At 37.0% G+C, this 18,988-nt stretch overlaps 1 protein-coding gene across 1 annotated transcript in view; it reads left to right on the top strand.

Annotated features, from left to right (window-relative positions):
- Positions 1 to 18,988, top strand: part of ADAMTS16 (ADAM metallopeptidase with thrombospondin type 1 motif 16) — an 85,788-nt gene that overhangs the window by 18,983 nt on the left and 47,817 nt on the right. The window contains exons 5-11 of the mRNA XM_063299929.1: positions 923 to 1,122; positions 2,108 to 2,191; positions 7,117 to 7,276; positions 8,001 to 8,106; positions 9,146 to 9,283; positions 10,383 to 10,536; positions 11,359 to 11,454. Coding sequence (XP_063155999.1) covers positions 923 to 1,122; positions 2,108 to 2,191; positions 7,117 to 7,276; positions 8,001 to 8,106; positions 9,146 to 9,283; positions 10,383 to 10,536; positions 11,359 to 11,454 — 938 coding nt within the window. The remainder of the gene's footprint in view (positions 1 to 922; positions 1,123 to 2,107; positions 2,192 to 7,116; positions 7,277 to 8,000; positions 8,107 to 9,145; positions 9,284 to 10,382; positions 10,537 to 11,358; positions 11,455 to 18,988) is intronic.

The raw sequence follows: 18,988 nt of genomic DNA, 5'->3' as shown, positions 1-18,988 counted from the left end.
TCCACTATTATTAGGGCTCTAAAAATTAAATTGGCTTTTGAGTACATCTGCATATTTCCCCATTTTTAATCTCAGGAGTAAATAACCTGGTATCGTGTTTTGGGTTTCAAATCCCATCAGCCCCCAGCCAGTGGGACAGAAGATACAGTTCAAATCACCTTAGAAAAATCAGGCTGCCAACTCATGCTCTGTCTAAGCATCTTTGGCCCAACCCAGTCAAAATGAAGCATTCTTAAGCATCATTGATTTAACCAGGGGAAATTTATGCACTATTTAAATCAATGGCATTGTAATATGCTAAACTTTGGTTGGATTATATTAATAATGTTTAAGTTCAACTGATCCATAAAGTATGAAAATACTTTACTTTTGCCTGGATTGTGTTTTGTTTTCACTCATTTCATATTTTTAATGGGGGGGATTCAGTATATTAATTTACTTTACAATTTCTATCACTGTTTGCAAACTTTTTTTCACAACTCTACAAAGTCAGAGGGATTGCAAATGCTCAAACCAGTCCCTATGCACATAACTTAAGAATACACCATTCTTAAGAATACACCATACACCATAGGACTCATTCTTATATTATAGAATGTTGTGATTTTTTTCCCATAGCTTCCTTGCCATATTATTCAGGATATATTGGAACACTCTGTGATTTTCTGTATACTTAGTATATAAAGCACTGGAAACAAGGTTTAGTGGGAGGAAGTTATCACGTTAAAAATTATAAGGTAGTTCAGCCATGGACTTGGGAGTACATGTAGATCTCCATATTGTGATCCTGGAAATGTATCATATCCTTTAGTTGTATTCTTGCTTATATGGGCAGCTTGTTGGTTTGGTTTGATTTTGTCATTCACATGAACCTACATAACTCTGAGTGTTATCTGAACATTCTTTGCCTTGTTTCTTGCAGATATGCCTCAGCCTCCAGGTGGAGACACCTATATCTTACCAGATGAATATAAACCTCTGCTAAGAAACAAGCGATCTCTTCTGAAAGCTCATAAGACCAAAGAGTTCAATGTTGAGACTTTGGTGGTAGTTGACAAAAAGATGATGCAATACCACGGCTATGACAATATTACTACTTATGTTCTAACTATACTTAATATGGTACGGATGTTCCTTTAAGTTGGTTACTGAACATTTATACAGAATACGTATTATAATTTTCTAAGCCTCCTCAAACAAGAAGGTGCCTCCCCTTGCCCCCAGCCAAAGGATTCTTTGTGTTGTGATACTGAGAACATTTAATTTCCATGCTGCCTTTAATAGGAGTCAGTTGCTCATCCCTGGTGTACAGCAACCTTCACTTCTTCTTGGATATGAGTGACATTTAGCAAGTATGTTAACATACCACATCTTAAAGGTATCACCTCGGCTGTCCTCCTACTTTTCCCTTTGAGAAAAGCAAGGGATGAGCATAGTCACTTGCCACTTCAAACCACTGGAAGTCCTTGAAGCAGAACCTGCAGGGCCACCTTGACCAAAAGAAGACAGTCGCACTACTGGTGTCCTAAAGTGGTGATTCTTCAGGACCTTCATAACATTAATGGGTAGGAATGACTATCAGAAAAAGGGAGGAAGGAACTCAGGTTTTTCATCTCTTGCTATCATGCAGCTGGAAAGGCACATCTTGTTTCCCATTGCTGACCTCAGTGCACATGTGCTTCTCTGTAGGTATCCATCTGTATGCCTGTATATTTGTAGGTATATATGTATGGACACAAGCACATGTACATGCAGGCATATTTTGAAGTATCTTTCAATGAATGATGAATGAACAAGTTGCACACCAATATAGATTATGTATAGACAATTGCCATGAAATAGGGTCATCTTTCATTGAAACTGCTATGTAAAACTTTATGTGAATACATGAATGAGAAGCAAATAATAACATACAATACACACACACACATAACTTTTTTCTTGTTTCTATTTCTTTTTCTGTGCTGTTTAAATAAATAAAGGCAAAGATAGGAGACTGCAGCATAGCTATGGATGAGATCAGAGGTTGTATTCTCATTATAGTTCACTGATGGCACTGATCTAACAAACTCTAATAGCTTGATGATTTCTTAAAAATGTGTTTCAGGTTTCTGCTTTGTTCAGAGATGGAACAATTGGAGGTAATATCAACATTGCGGTTGTTGGCTTGATACTTTTGGAAGAAGAGCAGGTATAGTATATTCAGCATTTTAAAGTAGAATAATTAAACTTGGTTTTTAAAGTTGATCTTGGGTTCAGTTTCTGACATCTCAGTGCAGAAGCATCTTAGTAGCATTATAAGGCCAGACCAGTCTTTCACTAGCTTGATGCCTGCCAGGTGCGTTGAATCACAATTTCTAGAAATGCATGCCATAAGGCAGCTTCAGAGAAACTACCTTTTATCTTAACGGTATTCATACAATCTTGTATTCCTCTATTTTTATGCAAATGTAAGTTTAAAGGGAATAAACATATGAAATGGAATGTTCAGGATTGTGCTTGTTGGTTTTGTGTGCAGACCCAGTGCGATGAGCACTTCTGTACAGTGTGTGTGTGTGTGTGTGTGTGTGTGTACTGTATATGTAAATAAGCTATCCTTGGGTACACTAGGACAGCATTTGTGTGTGTGTGTGTGTGTGTTTGTATATATATACACACACATACCCACACACACACATACACACACACACACTTACATGCATAAGTGGAGAAAATCACATGTGGGCATTAGAGTGAAGACCAGTCCACAGGTGTAATCATGCCCCTCCCTCCCACTCCAATTCATCCATTTCATCCATGCATTTTTGTTTTGCCTACATGGCATCTATAGTGGGATTTTAATTCCCCAATTATTGTTTTTTTAAATTTGCTTTATGTTTCAATCACTCATTCCCAACATAATAACTTGCCTTGTTTTTTTACAAATGCCCATCCTGAGCATTTGGTACTGAAACCTGGCCCCAGTTCTCAGAGAAACTGCAAGCTCTATCCCTCATCCTCTGTCCCTCTTGATGCTGAACTTAATCTTCTTCTCTGATCAGAGGCCTGGTGGGGCAGAGCTCCCATCGCCTTGGCTACACTAGATCATTCCTCTGAGTGATGGACAACTGGGAAGGAAGGGGCCTGAATCCTGGAGCACTATGCTTGTCAGGGCTGTGGAAAAGTAATTTTTAAGTGCCTTGAGGGCAAGAGAGTGCCATTATGACAGATCAAATGGAGCTGCTTGGCTTTTCTCTCATAGCAGTCCACATCTGTAAGCACAATTGCTCAGTGGTGTTCAAAGGATCTGGGCCAGACCACAACATCACATATTGGCAGCTTCACTGTAATGTTTAGCCAGAATATTTCTAACCACAGGTCAACAAATAATTATGGACTGATTGACACCTCTGGCTAAGCTACAATGTGTGATATTTGCACATCCAGTAAAGCTAAAAGCAAACAAACCTCAGCATGGTTTTGTGTCTTGTATGAAGAGCCATTCTCCCAGGGGTTAACCAAGGTCAGATTCTATGTAGCCAAAGTTCAAAGGAAACTAGATTCAGTCCAGTGAAGCCAGAGGTGAATAGGGCAGCCCACAGCAGCAAGAAGAGTTAATTTGTGTAAGCAATAACAGGCAAGCAAGGTATCAAGTGTCAAAAGCTGCAACTGAAATTCAACATAGCTAGAGGGAAGCAGAAGATGCCAGGGCAGGGGTCAAGTTCCAAAGGGAGTGACAGTCTGGAGAAAGGGAATGTGCATTTAACCAGGTAAGACTGTTTCTTTGGTGAGACCAAAAAGATGCATATTTAGGCTGGAATATTGTGGAGGTTGTATGATTTAGAATTGGTTGACAGAGTAGTTCAGACTGATGGGCCATCTGGAAGAAATGCTGCATGATTCTAGCTCAGTTCCCCTCATAGTTCCTCCTCATTTCAAGTACCATTCTGGCCCCTCTCATTCTCAGTTATGACTGAGAGAGTTTGCCACTTCTGGACAGGTTTGAGCCAGAATTGTTAACCATGTTTCATAGTTGTCATGAAACATGATTAACCATAGTAACATCACAAACATGAGGGGAAAATCTGCGTATCATTGAGGAAAGAAGAAGTCTATGTCTATCGCTTAACTGTGATTGAAGAATTATATATGCATAGCCCCACCAGGAGATATGTTTTATGGTAAAAGAAAAGCCAGAACTTTTTATCTTCTTCCATTGTCTTTAATGAACAGGGTGCTAACAGGCACATTTTTATTCTGAGCACATTTCTGGAGTATCCAATGAAATACTTGAAGGCACTTAAACGTGGTGGTTTGAGGTATCATCCTTTCCCTGTTAAGCCACGAAAGAAAAACTCCAGATTATCATCACTCCAGCTGTTACAACTATGTTGATGGTACATTAAAGTCTATTTTCCCATCATTTATTTCCCTCCTTCCTTTTTTTGCTTTTGAATTGACTCCAAACTCCTGTGCAGTAGAAAACTCTGCTAGCAATGTAATGCTTCATTTTATGTGCTGAGCGATCAGGGCTCCTGATGTGACAGCTTAATTACACTGAATGTTTAGCTTTTCATGCTTGGCCCATGTCCAACCTGAAAAGAGTAGGAAGAATAATCTTTTGATCTTACACCTGTGACATAATTTTCCTTTATATCTCTGGCTTGGAAGTGCTACTCCTCTAAATCTTTTGCTTGCTGTTCTGTTGCTTTTGAGTCTACCCATAACAATACATGTGTGCTATTGATCATATAAACAGAGCAGAGGGAGCTAAAAAAAAAATTAATTAGCTAGCAAATGGGAAAAACCTACAGTTTAACGCCAACTATATTCTACAGCTGCAGCTTTGAATTGATTAATCACTTGGAGTTGTACATAGGAAAATGCCTTTGTATGGCTTCTCTAATAATTTTAATGAAATGTAAACTCTGTTGAAAGAAAAGGCAGACCTTTCTCATTGTTTTTCCTTAATTTTTCTCCCTATGCTTTATTCCAAGGCCAGAGAAAGAAATATTGGACAGACATAATATATTAATCTCTTCAGAGATTCTGTTGATTTGTCTATCTCCCTCCCTCCCTCCCTCCCTATGAAGACAACTTAATCATGTTATTTTCTGGTATTCTTTTGTTAAAGTGGAGTGTATCTTCTGGATTAATTCATTATTCACTGTCCATGCTTAAAGCTAATGCTCATAAACCATACATTTTGGGCTTGATGCTTTGGTGGTTGACACATCTGAGAAGCAACTGATTTTACCTTTTAAATTACAATATGCCAATATTGTGGACCAGATCCAGCTGTAGTTGTGGCCAACTTGTTAGAAGCTCATGGTGACTGATATAGATATATATACTCATGTTCCTCAAAAGGCTTATCTGATAAGTATCAAGGGTTTGAATGGGTACAAAAATCTCAATAAACTGCTCAGACATGACAATCTGTCTTATTGAAATTCTAGCCTTTAAGGTTAATTAATTCTTCCTAAAGTCTTACTTACTCATAAGTGAAGACATTAACCCCATTTATGCAATAATGCTTTCCAAAATATTTGAACAAAATCCCTAGATGAAAGAAGGTTCACTTCACTTCTTCTCCACTTAGCCACTCATCTTGCTTCGGTATCAGGGAAGAGGGGCTTTGAAGATGGCTTCATATATCCTCTCTGCATTTAATACTCTTCTCTCCTTATCAGATATTTCAGCATACAGAAGAGCAGAGAAGGTAGAGGAGAGGAGACAATATTCAACCCAGTATGTTTGCCCTCCAGATTTTTTGGACTAAATCTAGAATAGCTTTAGTTATCATAGTCAATCATCAGCTGTGAAGGGTGGTGTCCTAAAGAAATGGAGGTACCTGATTTCTTAGCTTTGCTTTTGAGAACTATTTCACAAAGCCCAGCCATGAGTACAAGCAAGCATGGAGGAATTAGCACAGCCCTGTCTGGCAGTCCTAATCTCAACATTTCCATGCCACCCAGCTATACCCAGGACATTGAGATACTCTACTTCTGTAGTATGGTCCCTAGTTCGCTACTATAAAAGTTATAGGTGAATTACCTTATTTATCAAAAATGTATTACTTAGGTTTCCAAGGACACAGCAAGTAGTCCATTGTGATCCAGGTAAACTGTAACTATCGTAAACCTCACTGGTGCATGCACACTTGCTAAAGATCACTGGAAGAATTAGAGTCTGCAGGAATCTGGTAACACTAAGGATGAAATTATAACTTTTGAAAGTCAAGATGTATTCTGGAGGAAGTTTTTAAAAAATATCTGAAAATGGGGAAACTATTTTTTTTTACTGAGGAAAGTAAAGATGTGCCACCAATCTTGTAAAAAATAATAAAGATTCTAGAATTCCTCCATCTCTAGTATCTCTTGTTATTATATTTTCCATAACCTTTTTTTAGCACTACATTATTTGGTGAAGCAAATGGCTGTGATTTAAAAACCATTGCTCTATACCCTTGTCTCACTGGTTCCAGTGGGAGCACAGTTGCAAACTGCAATTTCAGAGAGAGAAAATATCGAATACAGTATTCTGTGTTCCAAGATGCCATATCAACACATTTGATAAAGCTACAAGAGAGAGTGAATGAATAAACTGAAGACAGTTTGTGCAGTAATAATCAATGCTTATTATTCACTGACCACTTGGCAGGATGCAAGCCAGGCCTACAAATATGGGTCCATCCAAGCCAAATACTTGTATTAGCCAAGTCTGGTACTCTGCTAAGTGCTTGACAAATATATTGGTTTTCCAGTCCTAGGAAGAACTCCTATATCAAGGCCCTGATGGAAGGCCTAGGCTTGGCTGGTGAGTTGCGTTAGGCAATAAAAGCCTTTCTAACAAGTTTACTTTACCAATAGGTCTTTGAAGTTCCTAAAAAATGTCAAGTTGATTCTGCAAAGTAGGCCAAAGCATGGGACATCAATTTATTTTGTCTAAGCTGTTTTCATCTCTACTTATGTAGAAGAAAAATATTGGTGTTCTGTTGTTTCTCAATCTTGCCCCAAATTGCTGGTCTGTTTTTATTCAGTTGCGAACTGTATATTTTTTTTAAAAATCCCTGCTCATTTTTACTTGCCAATAAAAAACTGAGGGGAGGTGCTCCTTTGTTTGACTTGTCTGCAGCCAGGCCTTGTGATTAATCACCATGCTGACCATACCCTGAGTAGCTTTTGTCAGTGGCAGTCTGGGCTGATGGGAAAGGATGGCAGCCGCCACGACCATGCAATTTTACTGACTGGCTTTGACATCTGTTCCTGGAAGAATGAGCCTTGTGATACCTTAGGTAAGTGCTTGCTTGCACTGCAGCATGAATGCACCAAGGAGCCTTTGGCAGAACTAACGTCTTAAACTGCAGGTGCGAAATATCTGCAATCCAGCTTCTGTCCTGATACTCAGATGGTGGGGAAAAAAAAGCAATAGTCCCATTATTTAAAATATTTTTATAGCTTTGAATCATGACAACAATCTGGTGGTTGCAGTTCCAAAGAGAGACTAAATATATCAAGTACATAGAGATTTCTCCATTTTCTCCTTCTAATGCTACTTGGAGTAGCGACATCTGACCGGGAAGGACAGCAATCTTATTAATGAACAGGAATATTCTGTGCCAGCATCTTCCTCCTCAAAGATTAATCCTGTATCTAATGCATCACAGGGACTCCTAATATATCTCAATTGGAGCTTCTAGGGACAGCAGGAAATAAATACGTGAATCAAACACAACAGCTATATGCTATCAAATTTTACCACTTTTTTGTGCTTAAAAAAAAAGACTTCCCGTCCTACCTTATTTTGATTGTCTAATCCAGTGTTTCTCAACCTTGGCAACTTTTAGATGTGTGGACGTCAACTCCCAGAATTCCCCAGCCAACCATGGCTGGCTGGGGAATTCTGGGAGTTGACGTCCACACATCTAAAAGTTGCCAAGGTTGAGAAACACTGGTCTAATCCCATTCTTTTTTCCTAAGGTATGCTATTTATCTTCTTCTTTCACTTAAACTTCCCAGGATTTGCACCAATAAGTGGCATGTGCAGTAAATACCGCAGCTGTACTATTAATGAAGATACTGGGCTTGGACTTGCTTTTACTATTGCTCATGAGTCTGGACATAAGTAAGTTTGTCAGCCTGTCTTTGGAAAAAGAATTTTAATCTCAAAATCCTTCCTGCCAAAAAATGACTGATGCATGGTTCTTTTAGATATCAGATCAAGCTATGATTTCTACTAACTGTGGTTACTGGTTACAGTTTTATCACATTTTGACCTTCAAGTATAATGGGAAACATAACTGCGGCTGCTGGCCTGCCCCATGTTCCATCTTCTTAGCATTTGAGCTCTAGGGGTTGTCCTTTGGAGTGGTAGCAGTGGCTATAATAATAGGAATGTTAAAAATCACATTTAAACTCTAGTTTCTGGCTGGTTATAATTTGCCAGTGACATCTGTTATAACCACCTTGGTAACATATCTTGAAAATGTATTCTGAATTTTTAAAAAAATATGTATTTCATTCTATTCTTGTATTACTATGTAAAATCTGTCTCTCTCTTACACCCACAGATATATTGCACAACACTTTAAAAAAGTATGGCAATGTATAATTGTATGCACAATTCCTGTGCCAAGGTATTTGTGCTAACTTATGGAAAGTGTTCATACTTTGCATTAAGCCAAAATCTGGTCTGTTTGATTGTGGCTTAATGTGTTTTGTGATTACAAACAGTTAACCCTGGTTAAACACACCATAGGTTAGCAAGTTTTATGACCAGATACATATTGTTAAACAAATTCGGCCAGCCCAGTTTGATGCAGGTTGCAGCTGCATAGAAGCAAATTTGTTCTTATCAATCTGAATGTCTTCGTAAAATCTTTCCTGCCTAAAATTATTTACAGCCTATGCAAAACCACACACGCTGATAATCATATATAAGTTACTCTAACTCTATGTTGAATAACATTATTTAGATGGAATGTTTAAAGAGCCCCTTGAAATGTATTGGAAAATCAATTGTGTTTCAAAAGCATATCCAGATTAAGATTGTGCACAAAAGTGAAAACAATAGTTGAGATTCTTCTTCTGCCCAATTTAGAGTCCTGGCATTATGAGAAAGTATTTGTAAAGGTATCATAAAATTAACATTTTGCCTCTTACAGCTTTGGCATGGTCCATGATGGAGAAGGAAATATTTGCAAAAAGTCTGAAGGTAACATTATGTCACCCACACTAGCAGGACACAATGGAGTCTTCTCCTGGTCAGCTTGTAGTCGTCAATATCTCTACACATTTCTAAGGTACATGTGTTAAGTTAGTGATTCTACTGAGGAAAAAGCATAAGCTCTGAGAAAGTTGCTTTTGTCCCTAAAAATAGTAAAGTCTCATTATTTAAAGCTGCATGTACCAGTGTACATGCAGTGAGACTCAACGTACCAGATTACACATGGTGGTAAATCTAGGTATGGTTCTATGTGGTCCATAAAATAGCTGTTGATGGATCAAATTTCCTCAGTTCATGTTTTGGGAGAAAAGAGCTTACTACAGGAATTTGGTTAATGTGTTCAAGAAACATATGAGAGAGGAGACTGCACACAACCAATCTGTCCCTGGAATCCTTCAAATGAGTTGAATTACAAGTATAATTGTCCTCAGTCACCTAACATGGGAATTGTAGTCCTTTACAGATATGGAAGACTGATATACAGTATGTTATGTTATGTTATGTTATGTTATGTTATGTTATGTTATGTTATGTTATGTTATGTTATGTTATGTATAAATAAAGATATTTTTAGCTGCATGGTAGCGGCAACTATAAATACTAGTTTTGTATTAATTACAAAACAACTAAGAAGTCTAAACCAGAAGTCTAACTTCTCTTTCTCCAACCTGGAAAATCCCATCATTGATCTGGGTCAGCAGAAAAACATATGCCTACTATATGTGCCTCTTCCAAACTTAGTTGCCTCATATTCCTGCTTTCTTTAATTTTAATGTACATATGTAGAGGGAAGAGGGAATGGCCTTGAAGGACCGGAGGAAGAACCACTACCAAGGCAATGGTCAGATAAGAGGGGCTTGAGCCCAGGCCAAGAAAGTAACATGAGTAAATGTCTCAGACAAGCCCCTCCCTGGTTCTCATGAAGATAAAGAGTGGGAGGGAAAAGCACACTCAGACTTGCAATATTCTAGTTTTACAATAAAAGTAGTACTGACCTATATGGCATTAGTTTCCTAGTCTGGTCTACCTTGGAAGGCTGATATCATGTTATGCAGAACTTGTGTGAGGATTGTGAACTAAAGCTGTCCTCTTTCAGAAATGACTAGCCATAGTAAAGGTCACTTTTACATCTGAATTTGATATAACCAAAGATGTCTTGTTTGGATCTCTTCTAGCTCTCCTCAGTCCTTGTGTCTTGCTGATCAACCTAAGCCTGTGAATGAATACAAGTATCCAGAGAAGCTTCCAGGGGAGCTATACGATGCAACTATTCAGTGCAAATGGCAGTTTGGAGAGAAAGCCAAGCTGTGCATGATGGACTTTAAGAAGGTTAGAAAAAATATTTTATTTAATCTAGTCTTAATCAAGGAGCTTAGAATAATGTACATGAATTATTCCATCTTCTTCCTCAGTTTATTCCCACAAAAAGTGTGAGATGCATTAGTTTGAAAATAGTGAATCTCCTAATTCTCATGAACTACTATTCCGTCTAGACTAGAAGTTAATAAACTGCTTTTGATTGAAATTACTTGCTTACTTACTTTCTTATTTTCTTATATTTATTTTCATATGACTTCCCCATTCAAACTAGTTATCAGAACAGTGTAGTATAGTGTAATAAAAGGGCTGATAGATAAAATAAAAGCTAGCTAATAGCCTGAATTTTTTTAAAGTCTTCATTTCTGTTGGAAAAGACCTTGGAATGAGCAGTGTCCTGGGAAGAGCAGTCTAAAGTTGGGTTGTCATCCCTGAGGGAACCCCTTTCCTGATAGCCTTGTGGGATAGAAATCCAGAAAAGAATCTCTTGATTTGTATTGATCCTAAATACAATATTTGGACAGAAAACCCAATCATTTCAGTAAAATTTCTTGTCATCTGGAAAGTACAATTCCATGGAACCTATACATGCTGAAGTCCTGTTACTGCCATTGTTGACCCTCAGTGTGATTCTTCTTTGTTTTAAGATAGACAAGGAGAAAAGCCAACTCTGTATGTAGATGTAGTATGGTACCTACATACTAAGAACATGAATTTGCTTTCCTTCTATAAGCCATGTTCTGTTCTAACTATAGATACATTTGGAAATAAACCTTTCTTAATGCTGCACTTCATTTTGTTGCTGTTTCTTCATCCACCCTTTCACTCAATCAGGATATCTGTAAAGCATTGTGGTGCCATCGAGTTGGCAGAAAATGTGAAACCAAATTTATGCCAGCTGCAGAAGGTACAATCTGTGGTTATGATATGGTAAGAAAATATTTGATAGATGTTATTATATAAGTGGCGGGGTACAAGTGGGGCCGATGAAGAAAGTGAGTTGAAATGGGAAATAAAATGCATTGCATCTCTATTTTAATTTCATCAAAATAAATTTTAAGAAAGAAAATAGCATTCAATACCTCTTAGTCACTTTTAATACATCTAAATAATTTGAATTTGATAGGTTTGTTCATTCTTTACTGAGAGCATTTCATATTTTCATATGAATAGTAAGCATTCTTTTGATGATTTGATGTATTTAAGAGTCAGACTTGCATGTTCATAACTCAAGGATTGTTCAACATTGAAATCCTCCTTCCTCAGTGTTGCCACCATTAAAAATGGAAGATGCTAGTCAGGCTTTCCCACAGCTGTTAGAAAGTTTGGTTTTCCCCAAAGGGTACATTAGGTTGTGTGGGAAATCATTTTATTAGCATCACTGCACCCTTGGGATCAGGTTGTGGTGCTGAGTGTCCCCATGTGATCTTTCTTGAGAGTCAGAAGAAAGTTTAAATATCCTCTTAACCCCATAAAGTCTAGTTGGGCTCCTGCCATTTTTGGTGACAGCTGTACCAGGAAAGGCGTACCTATGAATGCCATATCACTGATTAATCCCAGGCCTTGTGGCTCAAAGAATAGTTTTTCACAGAGAAGCTGCATGAGAAGAAGTCTTGAATGATCAAGTGATAAACATTTGTTTTTATTTATACATATTATATCCTGCCCAGTCCAACAGGCTTCAGGTGGTTCACACAGAATTATAAATGGCTTCCTAGCCGATTGCAAGGGTGGGCAGGCACTAGATGGAGAAGACCATTCTGTAGATAACAGAGACCCAAGACTCATGGGTCAATGAGGTCAAAACCAGTACTTTGAGTTGTACTTGCTAGCAACCAGCATAGCACCTGCAGTGGAAAAGTAATGCTGCTGAAACAGCTTTCACCTGTCTGTGTGTGATCTACTGTATACATGAATGCAGCAATTGGCCACAATTTTTTCTTATGGTTATATTGGACTCATTTTCTTTACTTCCTTGCTATGTCCTGTTTCTGTTGTCATTATTTCTGCTGCCTTACTTTCCTTCTATCCCCACGTTTATTTACAAAAAGATTCCTGTTGAACTTTTCTGTTCAAATCAGATCACTGAAGACCCTTTTTTATATTTTGCCTATTCAAGAGGGTTATGTCACAATTATATCGGTGAAAAGGTATTTTGCTTTCCATTTAATAATGGAACTCCCCTCTCTTTAGTCCATTCATTATTAATACCCAGTCCTTCAACTCCACATATACCTTTTCCTCTACATTTTATTTAACATGTTTTGGCTTTTTTTTGCACCATTACAGGTCTTGCTGAAGTTATTTAGCTATTAATTCACCCTACCTTTTCATCTTGCATCTCTTTTTGCACCCCATGTCCTCCTTCTGTTTCACAGAACCCCATATCCCACAAACTCCACACCCTCCTGCTGTTGCTTTAGCACAGAGACCCCTCTGAAATCCCATCTCTCAGATCTTCCCATTTTCTTCCTTCTTTCTTTTATTTTATTTCTTTCTTTCTTTCTTTCTTTCTTTTTCTTTCTTTCTTTCTTTCTTTCTTTCTTTCTTTCTTTCTTTCTTTCTTTCTTTCTTTCTTTCTTTCTTTCTGGGTGGCTATCTCAAACTGCTTCTTCTAGCCCTAATTAAATTTAGGAATAAGTGCACACAAAATTATCATTATCCCAGTAATTCTCAGTGATTCAGCATCGAATCTCAGATGTAAGTATTCCAACCCAGATCTGACCCTGATAAGGAGATGTGGCAGGGGGTTGGGGGAGTTTTAAACCTTCAGTTTATTCCAGAAGAAGCTTCTGTTTGCATGCATGGAATTTTTCTTTCTAATACAAGTAGCAAGTGTGGGGAGTTGATCTGTACCAAGATTACAGCAGAGAACAAAGAATTAAAAACTCCTTCCCATCATGGCAGTTATAAAACCATTTGCAGAATTATTATTTGTGTGAATTAAATAATATTGAGTCGGAGCCTCAAAGATAGGCAGAACCATGCTTGTGTAACTGCAAGAAGCTGCAAACACTGCCACCAACTCTTATCACCTCTCTGAATGCACAGAGAAAAAAATTAAATTTGTGAGGCATAAATGTTGCTACAAATAGTGGGATAGGAGATCTTTTGCCCTCCAGATGTTGTTGGATTCCAGTACCATCAACTGCAGCTAGCATGGTCAATGAGCAGCAGCAATACAAGCTGTAGTTCATTATCATATGGAGAATAACAGGTTGCCTATCTCAAAGCAGCCAATCACTTTCATTAGGATTATTTTTAGCTTCAGTTCTTAGAAAAAGAAATATCATATCGTGCTCTTTTTCCAAACCAAACTATGGAGTCATTTGACTCCAGACAAGATTTCAAGGATATATCATAAACAAGGCACATGTCAAGATGAATGCAGACAGACGCAGTTTAAGCTTTCACATCAAAGCCAGTGTGTGCTTTTAGGTTAAATGGGGTGTAATCCTGACTGACAGTCCCAAGAGAAGTGAGTGTGTGAGTGTGTATGTTTGTCCAAGAATAACAGACAGGAACAATTAATCCCAAACAAATGACTTCATTTATAAATCAGATAGCATGCACAATCTCTTTGCTTTCTTTACTATGTGCACATTTACTATTTTTAACATGTCGCTTGCCATAAATCATTCTCGTAAATATAAGGGGATACAATCTAGAATAATAACATAAAATCTGACAAGATGACTGTAGATAGTCTCTTTGAAATATAAGATTCTAAACACAGTCCCCTGGTCCAGGAAAAAAAAAGCCAGGAGTCTAATATGGAAGCAAGCTGCTCCCTGCACCTAAATGCACACCCAAGTACAGAAGTTCCCTCTCAGAACTATATTCCTTTCGGAAGGCATCCCTTTCGAATGTGTAATAAAACACACATTGAAAGTAAGAAACAGCACCCCTTCCAGTGAGCATCCGTTTCAAATTCATTCTGATACATATGCAAAATCCTGCTTCTCTGCATGGTTTGTGATCTCTCTTCAGGATGAAAGATTCATCAGAAATATTCCTAACAACGGTTAATACTGTATTTTAAAAATTAAAAATACAGAGTAAATTAAATGACTTATTTTTGTGTATGAAAAGAGCTTTTTCACGCAAAGTGAATAAAACAGACTCATGGTCCACCTCCACCTCCTTCCCCTGTTAAATTATCTCATATATATGTACATTGTCTGATGCCTAAGCGTATAAAAAAAACCCTCCTGATTTAGCTGATGTGTGTTGATGTAATCCACTTTGTCTGAAGCATGGAAAAATCTCAGACTTGTACTGTAAAGCTTATCGGATAGAATTTGAGATATGGAGATGCTTCAGGCCTAAGTGCTTGATAGCGAGCTTCAAATGGAAGTCAAAGTGAATGGCTAAGAAATGTGAAACACTCTCAGCAGATAAACCATTAATTTCTAGTGGAAGTTTAACACCTTGCCTTTCTAAAGCTATCAACATATACAGTATAAGGCAGTAGGTGGGCTTGTTCATATTCTCTCTTTCCTTTTGTGACTTTTAAGGGACAGCCATTTTTCATTTCCCATATAACCTACTTTGTTTCATGGATGAGAGGCAGAAATCATGCAGTCCACACCCACTGTACATCTGGAGATAACAGATCTATGATATTATTCAGTGCCTATGAATTATTACTACAAGTAATGGATGAAGATACAAACACATGGGTTGGTCCAAATCTGGTTTAGGCGGTTGTATCAATATAATCCATCAATATCAATGTGAGTTACATGTCAAGAGACAGAACATTATCCAGCAATTGTTACTGTAAAGAAAATTTCCCTGATATTTTATATTCCAAATATACATATTATTACAAAAGTACACAATTTTATATACCCTTTCCTAAGTGTATGTTCTTTTTTTATACACAACTTTTTAAAATGTACTCTATTTTTCTATACAATTCTTGAGGGAATAAATATTTCAACAGTGCCACTAACGGTCTCTGAATTATATGACTTTCCCTGATGCAGTGAATTCTATTTTGTAGATCATAGCATTTCATTTGAAAAGAAATCCAATGCAGGTCTCTATAGTAATATATGCCTTGGGTGATGCCCACTAGCTTAGATGGTTAGGTACATTCATGGAAAATAAGAACATCAATAACAATTAGTTTTATTAGCAGCATATCACTTCTAGGATCAGATATGAATTCCACGTGCTGGGAAATAATAACCAGAGTGGGCTATTGTCATCAAGTCTAGCTTGTGGTCTTTCCAGGTGCATCTAGTTAATCTCCATGAACAACAGAATGCTGGATTATATGGGCCTTTGGTCTAATATCTACCAAGGCTTCTGTATAATTTTGGAATGAAACTATTCATAGAATACTGCTATGTGAATTGTCTGTAGATCTCTTATAGAAAAGTTCTGTATATAAATATGCAGAATTTATTGAATTCAGTGAGACTTATTCTGGGTTAATTTTTGTAGGCCGGGGAACTCCCCAGAACGGCATTGTTGAAATTTGTAGTAAATCACATATTTTCATCACCATGATTTTTCATGTTCTGTTTTTCAAAATAAGTCTAAAATAGGAGCACTATGCCTTTGGTAGATTTAATATACCTATTCTGAATTAACCTCACACCAAAAAAAAGAGTAAAAAATCTTGGGGGTCCCCAATATAAAAGGGTTGTAGCCTCAGTGTTACTTTTTACTCATCCTGATAATATCAGGGGATCGGACTGAAGAAGTGACTTCAAGCATGGATAGCTATGACTGAACAATAAAGATATTGGGATCTACCACCTGTCACAGATTGATGAATGGATTATGAGGTGCTGAAGAGTCCCTCTTCTGGGGGACATAGGTGGTGGCAAAATTTGAAAAAAAATTAAATAAATAAATATCTTGTGATATATCTTGCAAGAATTAGAGAGAGATAAATTAGTAATGTGTTTCTAGCTAAACATATGAAAGTCATATGTATTTTTTCAATATAACTTGATAAAATATGAATAAATATTGTAATAAATTATTAGTGAAAGCAGCTTGCCTTTTGGATGTTTTCCCCAAATCCAAATCCAAATCAGGTTATAGCTATCTTCACCTGTTCCACATCTTAGTAGTTATCTCATCGTGTCCACTGATGATCAGGTCCTCTTTTTACATTTGTTTGAATTAGGTTTACAGTTAAGCTAGGATTGTTCCAGCAATAGTCCCAGATTTTTCTGTCACATTATTAATTGGATTACATACTTATGCATATTGCAGTGTTTGCCCTGCCAGTATGTTACAAAAGTTTACATGTGCTAGAAGCTTCAAGAAACAGCATGAGAGAAGCCATAGGATGGTAGGAACCATATAATTCAAGATAACATCTTAATGAACTAAGCATTCATTCATTAATGTGACAAAGTTGCAGGTGGCAAGGCAAATTAAGTACTAGTTGAATGGCAATCAACTGCAGTCAACATCTGACTGGAATGGACTAATCCAGCCTTTCCCATCTGGTAATCTCCAGATGTGTTGAGTCTTTAACTCCCCAAATTCCCAACCAGCTGTAGAAGACATACATAATTCCTAAGATTTAACTCTCATTTATCATTGCTGACTAAGCTTTCTTTCTAAAAGGAAAATGAAGTATAGATATCAACATATCAATCCTTTTTTAGACAATGATCTAAAGCCTGAAATATTTTAACTGAAATAACTCTTCAAATAGCTAACAAAAGCACTGAACAGGCAAAGACCAATAAAGAAAAATGAATGTACATTTGGAGTGTTTTCCCAGTTGTTTTTGTTGTTGTTTTCCTTCTTTTGATGCATTTATTGCCTTTTCAAAAATGTTCATCTTTTCATATTATTCCCAGCATATGGTAAAGATAGATAATATGCAGTAAGGTGAAGTAGTTTAGGTGTGCATTTGCCACATGCCAAGGTATTTGTCTTCAAGGAAAATAATGTGCACCAACAGTGGTTTCATTTCAGTACTAGTAAAATATAGAGGTGTATTACTTCTCAGTTCTCACTTCCCAATCAGCATTGACATTCTGGGCACTAAGTTTAGGAATAACAATAAAGCATATAGAAATTAAAATCAACATTCACCACTGTAGTCATCTTCCATTTTTATACCAAACATGACAAAAGTTGAGAGAATTGCAGTAACATCTCAAATGAAGGTGGGGATATAGTGAAAAGAAATGAAATTTTAATTGTTTTGTCTCCTGGACAAGCTGTGTGACCTTGGACATGCTGTAGTTTATCACAAAGACCAGGTGTCTCAGAGGAAAACATAAATCTTCTCACAAAAATGAACTCAACTAAACCCCAAGCATCTCATGTTTTTAGTTATAGCTCAGCTGTAGCAGGAATTCTGAATTGTAATAAATCAGTCTAAATGAACTCTAGCCTTTTAAACTTTTAAAATTAGAAATTGGGTATAGAACTTTTAATTTTTTTGAATGTCGATTAGAAAAAATCGACTTTCCCAACACACACATATCACCAAGCACAATACATATGTTAGGACTCCATTTTAGCAGCCAACATTAATATTTTGTATTAATTGCATTGTATTAATATTTGCTATTTCTTGTATTTACATAGAAGTCTTCTTTCATGTTCTTTCACAAATTCATGAAGGGAAGAACAGTCATAGAGCACAGAACTTTAGATTGTGATATGCATAGGGATAGAGCTAATATTCTATTTGCTATAATGAGTTCATGTATCTGTCCCTTAACACCCCCAAATTATTTTACCACATTTGTGTGCCCTCACATAGAAGGGTGCTTACACTGGCATACATTGATGCTTTGCCCTCAGGAGTAATCAATACTTGATTACTGGCCGGGGAATTTTAATAATATCCCCTGCCAAGGTTGTTTATTTATAACTTCAGATATTGAAATTGAATTAGTAGCACTTATACTCTTGAATGCTGCATATTCTTGGAGATCAGAGCTCATATCCCCTCTAACTGTGATATCTCCATAAACTCATTTAGTTCTTACTAAATTATCAGTAGTCCAAAATTTGTAGAAAAGAGTCAAATTTTGTACTATAGCAATTGCTTGGATCTAAACAAAATCAAGTTATGCTTTGTTTTTGCTCTGAACTGTTGCTGTTTTTAATGTTGGATGCTTTGTATTTTAATGGGGGGTGGGGGGTGGGTTGGTTTATGACTGTACACAGATAATATTAGCAACCCAAATGCTGTGAAACCAGCCTAGATTAGACTTAATCAAAGCTTGAGTATCCAAATAAGATTGATTGATTTACTTTTAAGACCTTTGTTCTTTGAAAGGCCTACCTTATCACAAAAATCCAATGAGTGGGGAAATTATATATGAAAACAAGTGCATCCTATCTGTATGTTCATTAGAGATGTGGGATTACCCTACTTGCATGTTGATTGTAACTTAAAAGTAAAGTCTTCCTCAAGTCAAGCTTAGCTCCTGATAATTTCATGGACATGTTCATTGATATTCTTGGT

The sequence above is a fragment of the Candoia aspera genome, chromosome 3 (genome assembly GCF_035149785.1).
Source record: "Candoia aspera isolate rCanAsp1 chromosome 3, rCanAsp1.hap2, whole genome shotgun sequence".
Taxonomy (NCBI): Eukaryota; Metazoa; Chordata; class Lepidosauria; order Squamata; family Boidae; genus Candoia; species Candoia aspera.
This window is presented reverse-complemented; position numbering and strand designations above follow the sequence as displayed.